The sequence below is a fragment of the Mus pahari genome, chromosome 10 (genome assembly GCF_900095145.1).
Source record: "Mus pahari chromosome 10, PAHARI_EIJ_v1.1, whole genome shotgun sequence".
Classification (NCBI taxonomy): Eukaryota; Metazoa; Chordata; class Mammalia; order Rodentia; family Muridae; genus Mus; species Mus pahari.
Genome location: NC_034599.1, coordinates 100654893 through 100674795, shown reverse-complemented (window position 1 = coordinate 100674795; position 19903 = coordinate 100654893). Strand labels below are relative to the sequence as shown.

The 19903-nt window shown below is 40.9% G+C and overlaps 2 protein-coding genes across 7 annotated transcripts in view; one reads left to right on the top strand and one right to left on the bottom strand.

Annotated features, from left to right (window-relative positions):
- The window catches only part of Dock3 (dedicator of cytokinesis 3), a 299922-nt gene that overhangs the window by 25065 nt on the left and 254954 nt on the right, over nt 1–19903 (top strand). For all 6 annotated transcript variants that reach the window (XM_029542839.1, XM_021206339.1, XM_029542840.1 and 3 more), the window contains exon 2: nt 16234–16317. In XM_029542839.1, the coding sequence (XP_029398699.1) occupies nt 16234–16317 (84 nt within the window). The remainder of the gene's footprint in view (nt 1–16233; nt 16318–19903) is intronic.
- On the bottom strand, nt 5067–6362 carry LOC110327392 (protein S-Myc-like). Its single transcript, XM_021206340.1, has one exon. It carries the CDS (start codon nt 6357–6359, stop codon nt 5067–5069), a length of 1293 nt encoding a protein of 430 aa, XP_021061999.1. The 5' UTR covers nt 6360–6362.

Sequence of the window (19903 nt, the reverse complement as noted above, 5' to 3'; positions counted from 1 at the left end):
TGGATTTCCTGGATGTTTTGGATTAGGAGCTTTTTACTTTTTGCTTTTTCTTTGACTGTTGTGTCAATGTTTTCTATGGTATTGTCTGCACCTGAGATTCTCTCTTCTATCTCTTGTNTTTTGTTGGTGATGCTTGCATCTATGACTCCTGATGTCTTTCCTAGGTTTTCTAACTCCAGGGTCGTCTCCCTTTGTAATTTTTTTTAATTGTTTCTATTTCCATTTTTAGATCCTGGATAGTTTTGTTCATTTCCTTCACCTGTTTGGTTGTGTTTTCCTGTAATTCTTTAAGGGATTTTTGTGTTTCCTCTTTAAGGGCTTCTAGCTGTTTATCTGTGTTCTCCTGTATTTCTTGAAGGGGTTAATGATGTCCTTCTTAAAGTCCTCTATCATCATCATGAGAAGTGATTTTAGATCTGAATCTTGCTTTTCTGGTGTGTTGGGGTATCCAGGACTTGCTTTGGTGGGAGAATTGGGTTCTGATGATGTCATGTAACCTTGGATTTTGTTGCTTATGTTCTTAGGCTTGCCTCCCAATGACTTATTTATCTCTACCTGCCCTCTCTATATCTGACTGGGGCCTGTCCTTCCTGTGATCTTGGTTGTGTCAGAACTCCTCAGAGTTCAGCTGTCTCTGTGATTCTGGGATCCTGTGATCCTGAGATCCTTTTGTGACCAAGCTCATGGAATCCTGTGATTCTGTGATCCCGTAATCCTGGGCGTGTTAGAGCCCCTGGGAGAGAACTTCTTCTGAGTGTTGTGGGACTGGCTTCCGAGTTGGTGCCCTGCTCAGGGCACCTCTGATCCTATGATCCTGGAAGTGTTAGAGCTCCTGGGAATGGAGCTTCTTCTGGGTGTTGTGGAACTGGCTGCAGAGTTCATGCCCAAGGTCTGCTCAGGGCCCAGACTGGAAGGAACCTGTGCCACTGGTCGGGAGGAGTTCCTAGGTGTCTGGGTCCCACTGGTCTCAGTTACTTCCTGTGTTGGGGCAGATGTTGTCCTGTCTTTACTTTTCAAGTGCTGGAATTACAGGCACAAACCATGTCACACCTAGTTCTACTCATTCTTTAAAAAAACTTTCTCTGTCTCTCCCTTCTTTTGAAATTTCTATAAAGATACATAATGGTTTACCTTTTTTTCATTAGAGAAATGTACTGTTGAAGTTCTTATGAAGTTTTTTCAGCTTTTCATTGCTTCATTCAGGACAGTTTATTTTTCTTACTGGTGTATATTTGTTGAATTTCTCATCTCATCCACTTAACTCATTTCCTGATGTCATTTTGTCCTTATAGTTTACTCTGTTTTTTGTTTTGTTTTGTTTTGGTTGTTGTTTGTTTGCTTTTCATTTTTCGAGACAGGGTCCCTGTGGAGCCCTGGCTATCCTGGAACTTGCTCTGGACCAGGCTAGCCTTGAACTCAGAGATCTGCCTGCCTCTGTGTCTTAGTCAGGGTTTCTATTCCTGCACAAACATCATGACCAAGAAGCAAGTTGGGGAGGAAAGGGTTTGGCTTGCATTTCCATACTGCTGTTGATCACCAAAGGACGCAGGACTGGAACTCAAGCAGGTCAGAAAACAGGAGCTGATGCAGAAGCCATGGAGGGATGTTCTTTACTGGCTTGCTTCCCCTGGCTTGCTCAGCCTGCTCTCTTATAGAATCCAAGACTACCAGCCCAGAGATGGTCCCACCCACAAGGGGCCTCTCCCCCTTGATCAATAATTGAGGAAATGCCCCACAGCTGGATCTCATGGGGGCATTTCCCCAACTAAAGCTCCTTTCTCTGTGATAACTCCAGCTGTGTCAAGTTGACACAATGCTAGCCAGTACACTCTGCCTCTGCCTCTGCCTCCTGAGTGCTGGAATTAAAGGCATATGCCGCCACCACTGGGCTTCCTTTTCTTTTTGGTAAGATTTTGCTGTGTTTCCTAGATTTACTCTGCTTCTTTAAGATGTGTTTTGTGGACAGGCATGGTGGTGCCATTATTTATTTGTTTATATTTTAGAAGACAAATCTTTAAGTTAATTAAAATTTTTTCCTTTTATTGAAAATAGCTTTTTTTTCTCCCTGTATTCCTCCTCCCCTCCCCTCCTATTTAGATCTACCCCTTTCTGTCCCATTAGAAAACAAACAGAATTCAAAGGGGTAATAATATATGATATGATATGACATGATATGATATATTGTTGTTGTGGTTTGACTCCTCCCAGACCCTGAATAGCTGTAGCCAATTTGTTCCATGCTTGCTAGCTATTTCATATTGTTCATAATGCTTGACAGTCATTGACTCAGAAAAATAACTTGATTCAGAACAAGGTATGCTGATCACCTGTTCTGTCCTGTTTTGTTCTATATGTCCTGAGGCTTGTTAATCTTAGGGATTTCCACAAAGCTTTGCATAGGACCCATCAAGTTAAAGGTCAATATGAACTGTTATAACCTGAGTCAGAGTTGACAACCAGGCAGAACCTCCTGTACCTGCATATGAACTCATTGTGGTTTATGTGTGTGTGTTTCAATGTGTAGACATTGAAGAATGCTACTAATAAGCCAAAGAGGTATGATTATGATACTCATGCTCTGTTATCTCAGTGTTCTGAAATTCCCTTGTTCGTCACCCATCCACCACCCCTGTAACATCGCTGAGGACCAATCAGCTTAAAGGTTAGCTGATAATATCTGTCTAGTAAGACAAAGCATACTTCTGCTCCCTTGCTTGCCTTTTAAATGTTTGAACCTGTATTTTGCCTATAAAAAACCTGTCCGGAGAGCAAACTGGTACCACAATTAGGTTAATCCTTTTTGTGGTCCTGACCTGACCAGTATGTGTTCAATAAACCATCCCTGACTGAGATTGATGTTTGTGTGGTTTGTAGAGTGTCTCCTAGACCACAACAACGTGATGTGATACAATATATGATAAAGCAAAAACTAATACATTAGAATAGGACAACCCCCCACACACAGAAGGAAAAAAGCTCCCCAAAAGGCACAGGAAACAGACACAGAGACCCACTGTACATACACTGAAGAATCTTATCAAAACACAAAACTGGAATTCGTAATATATATGCAAAGGACCTATTGGACAGAGAGAAAAATATAAGCAATTCATCCTATTGGGTTGCCTTATCCAACCTTGATATGAGGATTTATGCCTTGTCTTATTGTAACTTGTTATGGTATCACTAGGAGGCCTGCTCTTTTCTGAAGGGAAATGGAGGAGCAGTGGATCTGGGGGAGAGTGGAGGTGGTGGGCAGGGAGATGGTCGGGAAGAGGGGGATGTGTTGTATGAAAAAAAATAAAGAAAAAATTGAAACAAAACAGATAAAAAAAAAAAAGCCAGGCATTGTGGTGTGTGCTTTTAATCCCAGCACTTGGAAGGCAGAGGCAGAGGCCAGAGGCCAGAGGCCAGAGGCAGAGGGTCTACAGAATGAGTTCCCGGACAGCCAGGGAACAGAGAGAAACCCTGTCTGAAAAAACAAACAAACAAAATCAATTCGTCCCCTCCCAAAAAGAAAGGAAGAAAGAAAAAAAGAAAGGAAGAAGAGCCCTGATATGATATTGAGAGAAGGAACACATAGAGATCCTCCTGCCTCTGCCTCCCAAGTGCTGTTAAAGATGTGCAGAGCTACTACACGACTTCTTTATCTTTTTCTTTTTATTTCATAAAAACATGTGGTATTTCAAAGAGCACATATTTTGTAGAAATTAAACATACAACTTTGAGTTTAATCATTTCTACACATCACATGAACAAAAATACTAACAGGAAGATATGGACTTGGAAAAAGGAACATATACATACACACACACACACACACACATATATACACACACACATACACACACATACATAATTTCTTTAAAATTTTCTTTTTTTGTTTTATTATTTTTGTTTTTGTTTTTGTTTTTTTTCGAGACAGGGTTTCTCTGTATAGCCCTGGCTGTCCTGGAACTCACTTTGTAGACCAGGCTGGCCTTGAACTCAGAAATTCGCCTGCCTCTGCCTCCTGAGTGCTGGGATTAAAGGCGCACGCCACCACGCCCGGCTAAAATTTTCTTAATTCAAAAATGATAAATATGTATTAAGACCTTTCACCATTCATTTTCATATGAAAACATAAGTATCAAATTTAGTTACATATCAATATTATACAAAAGTACACAGACAGGGTAAGAATTAGTACAGCACATAATGGAAATTGAAAATATACCTGTATACAAAACATGCTCCTCAAACATTGATATATTATTACATTGAGGTATACTTAGGAGTGAAGTTTCAGTATAATACCGATCTCTTGGTGGGTCAATCAGTGGAATTTATAAAAATGTTCCCCCATAGCCGGGCGTGGTGGCACATGCCTTTAATCCCAGCACTTGGGAGGCAGAGGCAGGTGGATTTCTGAGTTCGAGACCAGCCTGGTCAACAGAGTGAGTTCCAGGACAGCCAAGGCTATACAGAGAAAACCCTGTCTGGAAAAACCAAAAACCAAACCAAAACAAAACAAAAAATGTTCCCCCATAGACATCAAATGCCAACCCCCTTTTGTAACATCTGTTGGAATCTAGTCACTCTTGTAAGAAGGAGGAGTGGCTCTGGAAACTTGTAGTAAACCTGACTTCTATACCCTGCAAAGTTTCCCAACTGTCCTGAACATTCATGGCCAGGATGGAGCATTCACTGAGGTTAGAGGAAAGAAAGAAATCACCTAGCAGAGTCCTATGCCTGGGCTTTCCAAGGTACCTCTAGAACTCAAATCAATGACTTGCCCTTATTTAGATCCAAACTTAACAGGGGACCAGTATAAAGGTAAACCTTTTTTTTTTTTTTTTTTTTTTTTGAGACAGGGTTTCTCTGTATAGTTTTGGCTGTCCTGGAACTCACTTTGTAGACCAGGCTGGCCTCGAACTCAGAAATCTGCCTGCCTCTGCTTCCCAAGTGCTGGGATTAAAGGTGTGTGCCACCACCGCCCGGCGGTAAAGCATTCTTAATGTCAACACAATAGCTTTTTTTCAAGTTAACATGTGTAAGGTAACAGTGACTGTCTATTTTAGAAACATTTAGCACACAGCAGATTGTTTGATTTTCTCTAGCAGTTGCTGTTGTCTTTCATACAGTTTCTTCCTTTCCACCAGGAGCTTGAACTCATCAGCCTGCAGAGTGTGGATGTACTCGGTGGCTTTTTTCAGGATGACCACCTTGGCAGCCTTCTCATTGCGCGCCAGTTCGGGCACAAGGTCCCTGAGGTTCAGGAAGCTGGAGCGCATAATGTCACGGCGTTGGCGCTCCGTCCTGTTGTGGTTGCGGCGTTGGCACTCCGTCTTGTTGTAGTTGCGAGGGTGCTGGATGTCCTCCAAGTCTAACTTGTTCCGGGATCCCAACCTCTGAGCCTTTGGCCAGAGGATGCGTTTGAGAGGCCCTAGCCAAGTGTGGTTCCTGGGCTTCTTCTGAGGCCGCGGGTCCTCCCTTTGCATGTAGGGCAACGGTGGAGCGGCATAGTTGTGTTGCTCTTGAATGAGGTTACGGTGCTTGAGGATCAGCTTGCTGGACTGCGTGCATCTGGGACTCAGCACTGCGTTCTCCCGATGCGCCGCGGTGGGGAGCCTGGTGACAGTCTTGGAGAACTGTGTCTTCTGCAGTATGGCCACATAGATTTCCTTTCCGCCTTCCTCCACAGAACCTGAGTTGCTCAGGAAGTCCTCTAGGGAACTGCTGAGCCCTTGGTGGTCACCAAGGCTTATTGCTGCGCCGGTGCTGGTGGGGATGGTGGGTACAGGCATAGGCTTGCGCTTATTCTCCGGGAAGAAGACCACAGTAGGGTCCACACACTCCGAGTCCAGATGGGAGAGCTCTGTGAGCCAGGCTGCCTTCCCACACCCCATACCTGCTGTCTCCCTGCGTGCGTGTCCAGCAGAGCCAGCTGCTGCTGCTGCTGCTGCTCCGGTGGCCAAGGTGCCTGTGCCGAGGGCCAGGGACCCATAGCCTCCTGGCAGCTTCTCACTCACCACACTCTCTGGCTTCTCCTGGGTGCAGTCCTGAAGGATGATTGGGTTGCTAGTGCAGCTGCGGAGTCCTCCCAGGCCCAGAACCTCCTCCTCCGCTGGGTTATTCCATAGGTCGACCTCAGGCAGCAGCATATCCGTGGTCCAGTTCACTGGCTCCAGGCTGTGCTCTGCCAAGGCACTTCCAGGTGACAATCGAGGGGTGAGCAACAGTTCAAACTTCTTCCAGGTGTCCTCCCCTGGAGGTGTAGAGTTTCGACCACCAAAGTAGATGTCATCTTCTTCCTGGTAGAAGCAGGGTTTCAGCGAGTCAAATTCCAGGTCTGAGTTCTTGCAGATCATTCTGGGCATGGTGGATGTATCCATTCTTCTCCACAGTCTGTAGTCCAGTTAACCTAACAGTGGTCAGCTGTGAATGGGAAGTCCAAGAACTTAGTAGTTACTCAGTCCCACGAGGCTAGTTGTTTCAGCTGGTCTTCTGTAGAAGTAGGTTCCAACGGATGTGCTGGCTAGTAAGTACAAGCAGGCAAAAAGAAGTGAATCTTGCTTCTTCCAATGTCCTAATGTAGGCCTCCAGCAGAAGTGTGGCCCAGATTAAAGGTGTGTACCACCATACCCAGATCTGGGACTTGCTTTGTTCCATGCTGACCTTGAATTTAGAGAGCTTCTTGCCTCAGTCTCCTGGAATTAAAGGTGTGTACTACCTTGCCTGAGCCTAAGCTTTTCATGGCCACTGTGCTTCAAGAACTCCATGCCAGGATCCAGGTCAGAAACTTGTGTCTTCCAGCCTCAAGATCTGAATCACAGGTGAGCCCTCCAGTTATGGATTGTGGTTCATTCCAGATATAGTCAAGTTTACAACCAGGAATAGCCATTACAAGGAAACAAATAAATTCCTGTGATCCAGATCTTGAGACTGGGAGATAGAAGTTTCCGACCTGGACCTTGGCATGGAGGTCTTGAGGCATAGTCCCTTTTCTTTTTGATAAGATTTCACTGTATTCCCTAAACTAGCTTGAACTCAGCAATCTTCCTGTCAGTGTTATCAGACTTAGAGTCACAGTTTGCACCAACAAGCCAGCTTCAGCTTTCTATTTTTAATATAACAATTAGAAGATAGATTAGATCTATCTTTTGTGTTTAGACACAAGGTGTAGGTGTCAGAAGAGGCCCCTATTTCACCTGTAAAGGTGCTGTCCCACCCACCATTGACCCATCATTTTCTCTTCTGTAAAGTGGTCTGGCAACAAGTTGTAAATCTCTTTCAGGTACTTAGGTTCCCAAGGACTGAGATTAAAGGCATTAAAGGCATGTGTTACTATGCCCAGTGTGACTTCATTTCAATTCTGATAACTCCCTGCCTTGTCTCTGAAAGCATGAACTATTTGGTAGTTTGATCTTTTTTTTTTTTTTTTTTTTTTTTTTTCATGTTGCTATGACAAGGTTTGTTTTCTCTAGTGCGATTTGACCTAATATTGGGGGAAATAAATTACAGATGTTAAAAAAAGAAACCAATGCCAATAAACCCTTTACAGCCAATTTAAACAAACAAACAACCAACTGTGTCAGGCAATCCTTAAGTCTAGTCTGCTTGTCTTGTGGATACTGCAAACATATTAAGTTTCTTTGTCAGAAGTTGCACTTCTGCAGAACGTTAATAAATCTTTATGAAACATGACTGTCAGGATGATTGTATTAGTTAGGGTTTTACTGCTGTGAACAGACACCATGACCAAGGCAAGTCTTATAAAAACAACATTTAATTGGGGCTGGCTTACAGGTTCAGAGGTTCAGTCCATTATCATCAAGGCAGGAGCATGGCAGTATCCAGGCAGGCATGGTGCAGGAGGAGCTGAGAGTTCTACGTCTTCATCCAAAGGCTGCTACTGAAGACTGACTTCCAGGCAACTGGGGTGAGAGTCTTAAGCCCACACCCACAGTGACACACCTACTCCAACCAGGTCACACCTATTCCAACCAGGCCACACCTCCAGATGGTGCCACTCCCTGGTCCAAGAATATACAAACCATTACAATGATCAAGTACTTTTTCAGAATTAGTGTTCAGAAGTTATAAAGCTTTGTGATAACAACCAATAAAAATAAACCTGATTTGAAAAGGAAGTATTTGCTTGTAGATTTACCAATGTTCAATACCTTTTAGTTATCAAAAGGTACTGCTTGGAGTTCCGAGTCTTAGGGCCTGTTTAATTGCCTTTGTTGAAGCGAATAGTCATGATACAATTAGGAATACACAAACATAAATCCTGGGAAGGCTAGTGTCATTAACAATTCTATTTCAGAAGTTACCATCTCTGTAAGGTGTTTTCTTGTTTTGTATCATAGAAACAGTATGTAATATATATGCAAAACAACCAGTAACAATTAACATCATTGTGCAGTGATGAACTCTGATATGTGTTCAAGGGGGCACTGAGACTGATTGTAAGAAATTTATTAGAAGAGTTACTGTGCCATGGACAAATGGGTAGGTAACAACACGGCAGGGGCTTTGAGGAAAATTTAGGTTCCAACAACAGAGACAGACAGCAAGGCAGAGGCTGTGAAGAAAGGAAATCAGAAGTCATGTGCCAGAAGTGGGGGGTTTCTTCTTATACCTTTTTGAGGATGGGGTTTGTTTCATTGCATAAGCCTGTAGCCACGCTCAAAGATTCTCAGGCAGGACATAAGGAAGGTGATGAGGAGCAGGATGTGTGGCCATCAATACAGTCTTTGATATAAACTCACTTCCTCAGGTAAGATATCCTGGGACCTGGAAATCTTTTAGCTAAAAATTCAGTGTTGCAGTGAATTTCAGGTGCTTTTTGGTATCTGTAAGAGGAGAAGGCTATTGAATATACACAGGTATTGTGATCTGAGCATCCCATTCTTTAAAAAAGTCAGTCAGTCTGCCTATCTATCTATCTAGTTTTGCCAGTTGTGTTTGATCCTATCCTAGGTCTCTTGGTGCTCCAGCCCCTGGTTCCTGGTTCCCCAGGCAGTGTCAGTTATGGGCTTCTTCTTGTGGCATGGGTCTCAAGTAGGACCAGTCATTGAATGGGATAGATCCCAAGTTAGGCCAGTCCCTGGATGGCCTTTCCTTCAATCTCTGCTCCATTTTTGTCCCTGCATTTCTTTTAGGCAGGAACAATTTTGAGTCAGAAATTTTGAAGGAAGTTTGGTGACCCCATCCCTCCACTGTGGGCCCTGTCTATCTATTGGAGGTGGTCCCTTCAGGTTCCATCTCCACACTGTTGGGCATTTTGGCTAGGTCATTCCCACAGAGTCCTGAAAACCTCTCATATCCCAGGTTTTCTGGGACTTTCTAGAGGTTCATCCTGCCCCCCACCCCAGGCAGCTGAATATTTCCATTGGCCCTCTGGGCTTCTTTCCTGTCTCCCCCATACCTGATCTTGCTCCCCTTTTCCCTCACCCCCTTTTCCCCCTGACCCTCTTTCACACCCAGGATCCTCCCTTCCTCTGCTTCCCATGATTACATTGTTCCCCCTTCTAATTGGTCTTGAAGCATCCTCACTTGGGCCTTCCTTCTTGTTAACCTTCTTGAGTCCTGTGGATTGTATGGGTATTCTGTATTTTTTGACTAATATCCACTTATTAGTGAATACATACCACACATGTCCTTTTGGGTCTGATTTACCTCATTTAGGATGATATTTTCTAGTTATATCCATTTGCCTGCACAATTCATGATGTCCTTGTTTTTAATACCTGAATAGTATTCCTTTGTGTAAATCAACCACATTTTCTGTATCCATTCTTCTGTCGTGGATCCATTCTTCTGTCATGGGACATTGGGTTGTTTCCAGCTTCTGACCATCACAGATAAGGCCACTCTGAACATAGTAGAACACATGCCCCTGTGGCATGGTGGGACAACTTTTGTGTGTATGTCCAAGAGTGGTATAGCTGGGTCTTCAGGTAGATCTATTTCTAATTTTTTGAGGAACTTCCAGACTGATTTCCAGAGTGGATGTGTCAGTTTGCAATCCCACCAACAATGGAGGAGTGTTCCTTTTCCTCCACATCCTCTGGAGCATGTGCTGCCACCTGAGTTTTTGATCTTAGTCATTCTGATTGGTGTAAGGTGAATCTCAGGATCATTTTGATTTGCATTTCCCTTTGGACTTTGAACATTTAAGTGCTTTTTGGCCATTCGAAATTCCTCTTGTGAAATCTCTGTTTAGCTCTATACCTCATTTTTTATTGTTTTTTTTTATTTTTTATTTTATTTTTTGGAGGTTAGCTTCTTGAGTTCTTTATATATTTTGGATATTAGCCTTCTATCAGATGTGGGGTTAGTGAAGATTTTCCCCCCAATCTGTTGCTGATTTGTCCTACTGACTATGTCCTTTGCCTTACAGAAGCTTTTAAGTTTCATGAGGTCTCATTTATCAGTTCTTGATCTTAGAGCATGAAACATTGGAGTTCTGTTTAGGAACTCCCTCCCACCCTCTTGCCAATGAGTTCCAGGCTGTTTCCCACTTTCTCTTCTAATAGATTCAGCGTACCTCGTTTTTTTTTTTTTTTTTTGAGGTCCTTGATCCACTTAGACTTGAGCTTTGTGTAAGGTGACAAATATTGATCTATTTTAATTTAATTTATTTTTTTTTACATATCAACTTCCAGTTAGACCAGCACCATTTGTTGAAGATGCTTGCTTTTTTGCACTATATGGTTTTGGCTTCTTTGTCTAAGATCAAGTGTTCACAAGTTTGTAGTTTCATTTCTGGGTCTTCAGTTCTATTCTATTGATCACCCTGTCTGCCTCTGTACCAATACCATGCAGTTTTTATCACTATTGCTCTGTAGTATAACTTGAAGTCAGGGATGGTGATTCCTCCACAAATTACGTTGCTTGCTTTTTTTCTCCCTACAACTTTTAACGTTTTTCTTTGTTCTATATATTTAGTGCTTTGATTTTTTTTTTTTTTAATGTAGAGAGGGGATTTTCTTTTCTGGTTTAATTTAATTGGTGTTCTGTAAGATTTTTGTACTTTTAGGCATATCCTTTAGGTCAGGAAAATTTATGATTTTGTTGAAAGTATTTTCTGGGCTTTTGAGCTGAGATCTTCTATTTCTATTATTTTTAGGTTTGGTCTTTTCAGTGTCCCAGATTTCATAGATCTTTTATGTCAGGAACTTTTTAGGTTTAACATTTTTTTAAAAAAAACAAAGTATCAATTTCTTATGTTGTATCTTTTACACCTGAGATTTCTCTTCCATCTTTAGTATTCTGTTGGTGATGCTGTGTCTGTATTTTCCGTTTGCTTACCTAGATTTTCCATCTCTGTGCCTCCCTCAGGCTTGTGTGTGTGTGTGTGTGTGTGTGTGTGTGTGTGTGTATGTGTTTTAAATTACTTCTATTTCCATTTTCCTTGTCTTGAATAATTTTATTTATTTTCTTCACCTGTTTATGTTTTCTTAGCTTTCGTTAAGGAATTTATTCATTTCCTATTTAAAGATTTCTATCATCTTCATAAAATCGACTCTAAGGTCATCTTCTTGTGTTTCAGCTGTGTTGAAATATCCAGGGATTTCTGTAGGATGAAAGCTGGGCTCTGATGTTACTATATTGCCCTGGCTGTTGTTGATTATGGTCTTACACTGGTGTCTAGGCACCTGTGTTTGGGATGAATATAGGTCTTGGTGCTTATTTCTGAATTTGTTGTTGTTGGATGGGTGTTTTGTTCCCTGGTTTCTGTATCATCTGAGTTCTTTTGGCCTTTGTGGTCTGTATTTCTGGTGGGTTATGTGGCCTCTGGTCCAGCAGGGAGTCTCCATTGGAGTTGGGGGCTGGACTTCTGGGAGTTGATGTGGTCTTTGGTTCAGCAGGAGGTCTCTGTTCTTCTTACTGGTGTGGCCTGCACCTGTTCTGACTGAAATATTCTGTATTTGGGTAGTGGATAGCTGCCTGTATACAAGTGGGGCATGGCCTTGGGGCTGGGGTGGGGGTGGGCGGTGGAGTAGGAAGTGGTTTTAATGGGGTGGGTCTTTGGGATTCCATCTCAACTGTTTTGACTGGAATGGCTTACATCTGTTCAGTGGTTCGAGCATTTATTCTTATACGTAGAAGAATTACAAAGACTTTTTTAAAAAATTGGTCTTGCAAAAATTTATAGAACAGTGTTAGTTATTACAGACAAGTTGTATACAAGTGTATGCCAAATGTACAATAACATTTTACTATTTTTTGTTGGGGAAAAGCACATGTATGTGCATATACACATACACACACAACTGGTGTTGTTGTTGACCATGGAGCTATTTCTCCAGCCATAATGAAACTTTTTATAGAAAGTAGGTAGGATTTCCTAAGGCTCATCACTATCCATTTTAAGCGCTTTCCTCTTGGGTAGTAGCAAGTCCAGTGCAGCATGAAAAGATCCCATTGTTTGTATCAGTTAGTACAGCTTCATGGATGGGAGGCATTTCCTCATTAGCTTTCCATAATTTTCTATCTCCATGAGTTGTTCCTCCTTCTTATCCAGGATACTGGCATGGGACTGCCTTGCATTTCTGTGTTCCCAGGGCATAATATTAAACTATTTAGCCCGACTCGGGGCCAAGGGAAAGCAGGGCCTTGCTCTGGCCTGTAGTGCCCATTGCTGAGGCTGGCTCTGGTTGCAGCTGCTGTTATTGTCAGCCATACTTGACTTGAAAAGCCCTGGGTGAGCAACAGCTGTTACTGGTATTTTGAATGCATTAATTTTAGTTTGTAAACATTTTATAGAATATAAAGTTCAGATATATAGTCAATATGCTTCTGAAAGTCATATAGATACATAGAGTATCATTTAAAGATAGTTGCTAACAAAGCAGTTATTTTAAAAGATTTTAACACAAACATACTTAAATGGATTTCAGCTTTAACTAAGGTAATTTGCTGCCCAAGTCTGAAATGTTAAAAAACAAAATCAAACCTTGTCCCCCCCCCCCCAAAGATTTCTCTGTGTAGAGCTGATTGTCCTGGAATTCACAATGTAGACAAGGCTGGCCTCAACTCGAAGATCCACCTGCCTCTGCCTCCCTAGTGCTAGGATTAATGGCATGCACCTGGCCAAAAATCTTTATTTTAAGTTAAACATAAACTGTCATTAGAGCAGAACAGTATTCATACTTAAGTTTTAAAATGTCATAAGATAGTATGTAACTATTTAGGGGCACAGACTGCCTTATGTTTTTCTCGGGTTCTAACAGACAATTTTAAAAATAACAACCATCCATATTTTCAGAGCCAGAAAACTGAGCAGTCAACTTTCTCAGCATCCTCATGATTTCTGAGCTGTTGATAACATGGTTAATGGATAACTAAAAAAGAAAGCCCCAAATTTTGAATTTATTTTGGGCATCTGTTACTTACATTTTAAAAAGCTATTGTTTTATTCCTGCAACCATAACCAGATGAAGTTTGTAGTTGAATGATGTTTTTTTTTTAAAGTAGTTTAGCAAAGTGAAAACTTGCAAAACTGGTTGAATAGTTAACTTGTAATTTTTACTGAATTCTCTTAAATCATATATACAGTGAGATGGGAATTCAAGACACACAACATTTCCAAACCAATTAACAGGTCAAAATACTAAAATGTCAAGTCTTATGAAAGAATGATTGAAAAGAAGATGTATAAACCAAAGAGACAGATTTACAGAATTTGGATTTTTGTGAAAATTTGCTTTTCTTTTCCTAAGATACTTCATACCCAGATATGCAAAGTTGAACTAGACAGTGTATTCTAGTCATTAGGACATTTCTTTTAAAAAGACTAGGCAAAAAGAAAGAAAAGGTGGACTGCAGCTGATTCTTAGCAGTATCAATAGTTCTGTTTAAATGGATAACATGAACTTAAGATAAAATACAGTTTTAAAAATGACAAAGGTTAATGAAGATAAATAAGTCTAGAAGTGCTTTTGTCATTACAAATATTAGTTCCTTTTTAGAAATCGTTTATAGGGGAATATGAAGAAAATTCTGAGGTGTAAAGACAGGGAGGGCTGTTGTTGCTTTAATGCCTTCTGCTACAAGATTTGGGTTCTGTTTACTAAAATGCAGTATGAAAAAAACAAGCTCTCAAATTGATGTTGAAACTGTTATACACTGCTGATTGAAATAGATATGCACATGTAAAACCAAAAGTCGAGCAAAATCTCCAATAGCATTTTCTTCATACTGCATATGTCAGAGTTACAGGGTATAATATATATAAGACTATTCTGGCTACAAATGTAAATATTGAATTTACTGGCCCAACAAAAAGAGACTGTAGATTCAATGTCTTTGTGAACCACACTGGTTTTCTCTTTTTCCCCAACAACTGCCAACATGTTTATTTAGTCTGTCTGCTCTATTTCCCTTTTGTATTGGACCCAAACCAAGAATCATACACCTAGACAGCTTATTTCCATGTTTTCAAACTCCAACATGGTCCTTGAGTCTCCTGAGTCCATTTCCAAATTCCCCAGCAACAATAATAAGAACCTCCCATTATTGTCTTCTGTTTTCTTGAAGAAAATTTTACCTGGCCCAGGCTTTAGGCTTTCTCTTTTTCCAGCGTGAGATTCCTGGGGTATTCTAGTTTCTTCTTTTTTTTCTCTTTTCTTTTTTTTTCTTTTTACACCATTGCCTCTCTCTCTCTCTCTCTCTCTCTCTCTCTCTCTCTCTCTCTCTCTCTTCATTTACATTTCAAATGTTATCCCCTTTTCCTGGTTTCCCCTCCAAAATCCCTCTCCCCCTATCTCCCCTCCTCCTGCTCACCAACCCACCCACTCCCACTTCCTGGCCCTGGCATTCCCTTACACTGGGGCATAGAACCTTCACAAGAACAAGGGCCTCTCCTCCCATTGATGTCCGACTAGGCCATCGTCTGCTACATAAGCAGCTGGAGCCACAAGTCCCACCATGTGTACTCTTTGGTTGGTGGCTTAGTCCCTGAGAGCTCTGGGGGCTGCAAATCCCTTCTCTAGCTCCTTCATTGGGGATCCTGTGCTCAATCCAGTGGTAGGCTGAGAGGATCCACCTCTGTATTTGTCAGGCACTGGTGGAGTCTCTCCAGAGACAGCTATAACAGGCTTCTGTCAGTAAACACTAGACCAAAGTGTGGATACTTCGATCCTTCTTAGAATGGGGAACAAAACACCTATGGAAGGAGTTACAAAGTGGAATTCTAGTTTCTTGAGGTTCATTGTCTCAGTAGTCTGATTGAAGGACACACAGTCTCTTTAGAATTTCTTCATCCATGTCTGGCCCATCACACCTCTACCTCCTGAGTGCTGAAATTGTAAGTGTGTGTCACATGTCCAGGTCTGTTTATTTTGTCAGGCAGTAGTGCTTTGCTTGTTCCTTTGGTGACAGTTTCATGTTTTGCTGATTATTTGTGATCTTTTTCTTGGTTTTGGTGCTTGTATTTGAAGAAATAAACTTTTCTTCTTCCAGTCTTTACATATTTGCTGTGCCAGGGCAAACACTATCAAGTCTCTCTGTCTAGGGGGTTTGGTTGTGCCATTTAGCAGGTTCTGCAGATGGCCTTGATGATGGAGTTCTTGGATTCATGGATGGCCTGTCTTGTGCTTTGATTAGCATGTGGGTAGTGGTTCTTTTTCAAGAGGTAGGTCTGGTGCCCTAGTTCTGAGGTGTGTGCTTGGAGCATGGTACTAGTCTTCAGCCATATTCCTTGGAGGTTGGCTTATCCCTTAGGTGTATAGAGGTTGGCCTAACATAAAAAAAGGTCACTAGGGTTGGTATAGAAGTTGGGCCAGTTTGTAGTCTATAATAGTGTACAGTAGCTAACCTGTCATAGTAGATCTTGAGTTCCATCCATAGATGCTGTTCTGATACTGGGCCTGAATTCTTGGTCTGTTGCTTAGCCAGTCTGTTAACCAGGATTACTAACACATGTTTGCTCAAATAGGCTATGTGAAACTAGGTCATGCTGAGGAACAGGAAGAGTTTTCATATGTGAAATATTTTTAAATAGGAGCACGTGCACACCACTTAGGGGTAATAATTGTGCCACAATGTATATAACTTTCTGACTCACTTAATGATATTACCTTTCACAATATATTGACTATATTAAAGAGGTTTACATATTAAATAAGAATAATTAAATAATGGAGAGTTTATATTGAAAATTCAATGCTTAATTCAGTGACTCTCACTGTTAAGTATTTGAAAAATTACTAACTGATATGTTTATTCTTGCTTTTCTAGTGATATGCAGCTTTCGAGGATCTGTCCCTCAAGGTCTGGTCTTAGAAATAGGAGAAACAGTTCAGATTCTTGAAAAATGTGAAGGTAAGTGTGAGCCTATAAAACACATAAATAGTGATCAATTACAGTTATGGTTGTCCTAATAGATTTTTAGGAATCCTTGTGAAGCCATTATTAAACATACTAAATATTGTTAAAATATTTCCTAATTTATATTCAACAAAAGGTGGCTCTAATATAGTAACATAATTTTTGGTCATCAGAATATTAATTTTACATTTTATGTCATGATCATTTTTAATTTCTACTTGTATTTATCTGCATTTGAGTGAATTGTTATTGGTTCATCTTTGTGTCTCTGTCAGATCGACCAGATATCTTTATCTGTAGTAAGACAAAATATATGCTCCAGTGAAGTCTGATTCTACTACTATCCTTTTATATATGTATCTCATTATGATATTTTTGCATTCTGAAAATATAGTTTTCAAAATTCTGCAGTAAAATTAAGTTAGAAATTATATAGAATTAAAGCATTAGCACAAAGTTAGGTTACTGGGAAGATAGCTCAGATGTGAAAGTACCTACTGCCCATACAGGGGAATCTGAGCTTGGATCCCCAGTGCCACATACTTCCATAACCCTAGCACTGGGGACACACACAAGCCAGTTTAGCTGAATATCTGAGTTCCGCATTCAGTAAGGGTCTCTGTCTAAAAAATATAAGGTGATAGGGGCTGGAGATCCAGGTCAGAGATTAAGAACATGCATTGTGCTTTCAGAGAACTCAAGTTCTATTCCCAGCGTCCACATATGGAGGTTCACGACCACCTGTAACTCTAGCCTTAGGGAGATCCAACACTTTGGCCTCTGTGGGTACCCACATTCACAAGCATATATCCATCCACATAAAATAAAAATGAAATGATGGTGAGTGATTGAAAAAAGCACTCATGTCAACTCTGGCTTTCACCTGCATGCACACACAGTACATACAACCACTTACTTATACCAGTGGACCTGCATGAAATTTGCACACACCCATGAACACGCATGTCATGCATACAAATACACATACAGAAGCAAGCAAACAAAAACTAAGGAAAAAACTATCCAAAAAATAAGAAAAAATTGATGTTATGGGAAATAACTTCATTAGCCTTGTCTATCCATTTGGCATGACTAGAGGTCACTTTAAATGATATAAAGGAGAGGAACTGTTGTGTTGTGGTCATGTGGAAGTCACACTCTGATCCAGTTGGATTGTTATTATGGGGCTTTGTAAATGTAACCTAACAGGACTCCATAAACATACAAGTTAAATCTTTTTAAATTAGATTTTTAAAAATAGCTTATATATCTAAATGACTTGCCTGCCTATGTCCCTGGTATCCTTAAAAGTTAGAATAAGGCATTAAATCCCTTGAAACTGGAATAATAGATAATTGTGAGCCACTATGTGGGAACGAAACCCACAGATCTTCTACAATAGCTACCTACAAATGTTCTTTATTGCAGAGCCATTTCTCCAGCCCCTAGAAATATACAAGTTTAGTAGTATACTTTGCTGGAAAATTATCTCTAGTGCAGTGCTCACTTTTAAATTTTCTTAAGTGTAAGTCATTATTCCTTCATGATAATAACAGTAAAAGAAAAAAAAAGGTAATATTTTTAATATTATATGTAGATATTTAATGTTGTGATCAAGATATGGTTTTTGAAAAAACTTAGTTAGAAAAGAAAAATCATAGAACTAAACACAACAACCCAAAGGGTATGAAATACAGTAGAGAAAGTTCAAAGAGGAAACTATTGTTATTAAAGTACCAACATTAACAGCAACCACAACAACACACACCAAGACATATCAACTAGCCGGGTGTGGTGGTGCATGCCTTTAATCCCAGCATGCACCACCATGCCCAGCAAAAAATGGTAAACAATTTTAAAGAAGAAAAGAGAAAAGAAATATATAAAATACACATCTGTGTATTTAAGCTAAACAGATATAACAGAAAACCCACATTTTAGTAAAATAAAATTACATGAAATAAAGTAAAAGCCTTTTATTTGCCAAGAAGGTTAGTTATATGGAAAAGGATGGATTTTCTCAACCTGGGCCGACCAGATGATCTTTCTGTGACTTCTCAGGCTCCGTGCCTCTTGAGAGAATGTAGGCTGTGGCTGCCTGTCTTTCCATAGTGCTTAACTCTGCATCTTGTGTGTTAGTTAACTTTTTGTTGCTGTGATAAAATACCAGTCTAAAGAAGGAGACGGTGCATCGTGGAGGGGAAGCCATGGCCCAGGAGCATTAGGTACCTGGTCAGATTGCATTGCAGTTAGGAAGCACAGAGAGCAAGGCTTTGTGGACTTTCTTCTTTTTATTCACTTCAAGACCCCACAGAATGGTGCCACATTTAGAGCATGTTTTCAATTCTTTACCCATTTTTTGGAGATACACCATCAGGTCTGTTTCCACAGTGATTTTAAACTCAATCAAATTGGCGGTGAAGCTTAGTCATCATATTGTAATTTTTTTTTTTTTACTAGATCCACATATGACATGTCTCAGTTATTTTGCAAATAGAGGAGATTTTTCAGATAAGCACTTACCACCCACAGCCCGGATAGCAGTTTACTCAATATTGTTTTTTCTTTTTTTCTTCTTCCTTCACGATCGTAGAGCACACAGTCTGACACTGCAAGTTGGCCTGTCTGGCACCTTATGTGATGCCTACTAGGGAAAAATAGGGTGATGCTTGGGGGTAACCACTTTCCACAGTGAAATGGGGAGGGAGGTATATTGGCAAGTCCTCTGCACACTTCTACTTAACAGACTCTGGAGTTCCTAGGTTTAGCTCCTATACTCCATCATATTTAATCACTTGTTGCCTTACTACCTAGTTCCTACAACTGGTTTCCTTAGTTTTTTTTATAGTCTGGAAGTGAAAGCAGCCTTTGTGCTTTTATGCACCACAGTATATTTACGTCTACATAGAACTCTTAGTGTCTTTTCTGATTTTTGATATTTTCTTTATTTACATTTAAAATGTTATCCCCTTTCCTAGTTTCCCCTCCCCCTGCTCCCCAACCCACTCACTCCCATTCCTGGCTCTGGCATTCCCCTATACTGGGGCATAGAACCTTCACAGGACCAAGGGCCTCTCTTCCCATTGATGACCGACTAGGCCATCCATCTTCTGCTACATATACAGCTAGAGCCACAAGTTATACCATGTGTTTTCTTTGGTTGGTGGTTTAGTCCCAAGGAGCTCTGGGAGTACTGGTTAGTTCATATTGCTATTCCTCCTATGGAGCCTCAGACCCCTTCAACTCCTTGGGTACTTTCTCTACCTCCTTCATTGGGGACCCTGTGATCTGTCTAATGGATGACTGTGAGCATTCACTTCTGTATTTGCCAGGCACTGGCAGAGCCTCTCAGGAGACAGCTATATCAGTCTCCTGTCAACAAGCTCTTGTTGGCATCTGCCATAGTGTCTGGGTTTGGTGGTTGTTTATGGGATGGATCCCTAAGTGGGGCAGTCTCTGGATGGTCGTTCCTTCAGTCTTTGCTCCGAACTTTGTCTCTGTAATTCCTTCCATGGGTATTTTGTTCCCCTTTCTAAGAAGGATTCTGAGCTTCTGGGCTAACATCCACTTATCAGTGAGT

Bases quoted from the DNA above. Each gene is read 5' to 3' on its own strand.
- LOC110327392 (XM_021206340.1), bottom strand. From the start codon at position 6,359: ATGCCCAGAATGATCTGCAAGAACTCAGACCTGGAATTTGACTCGCTG.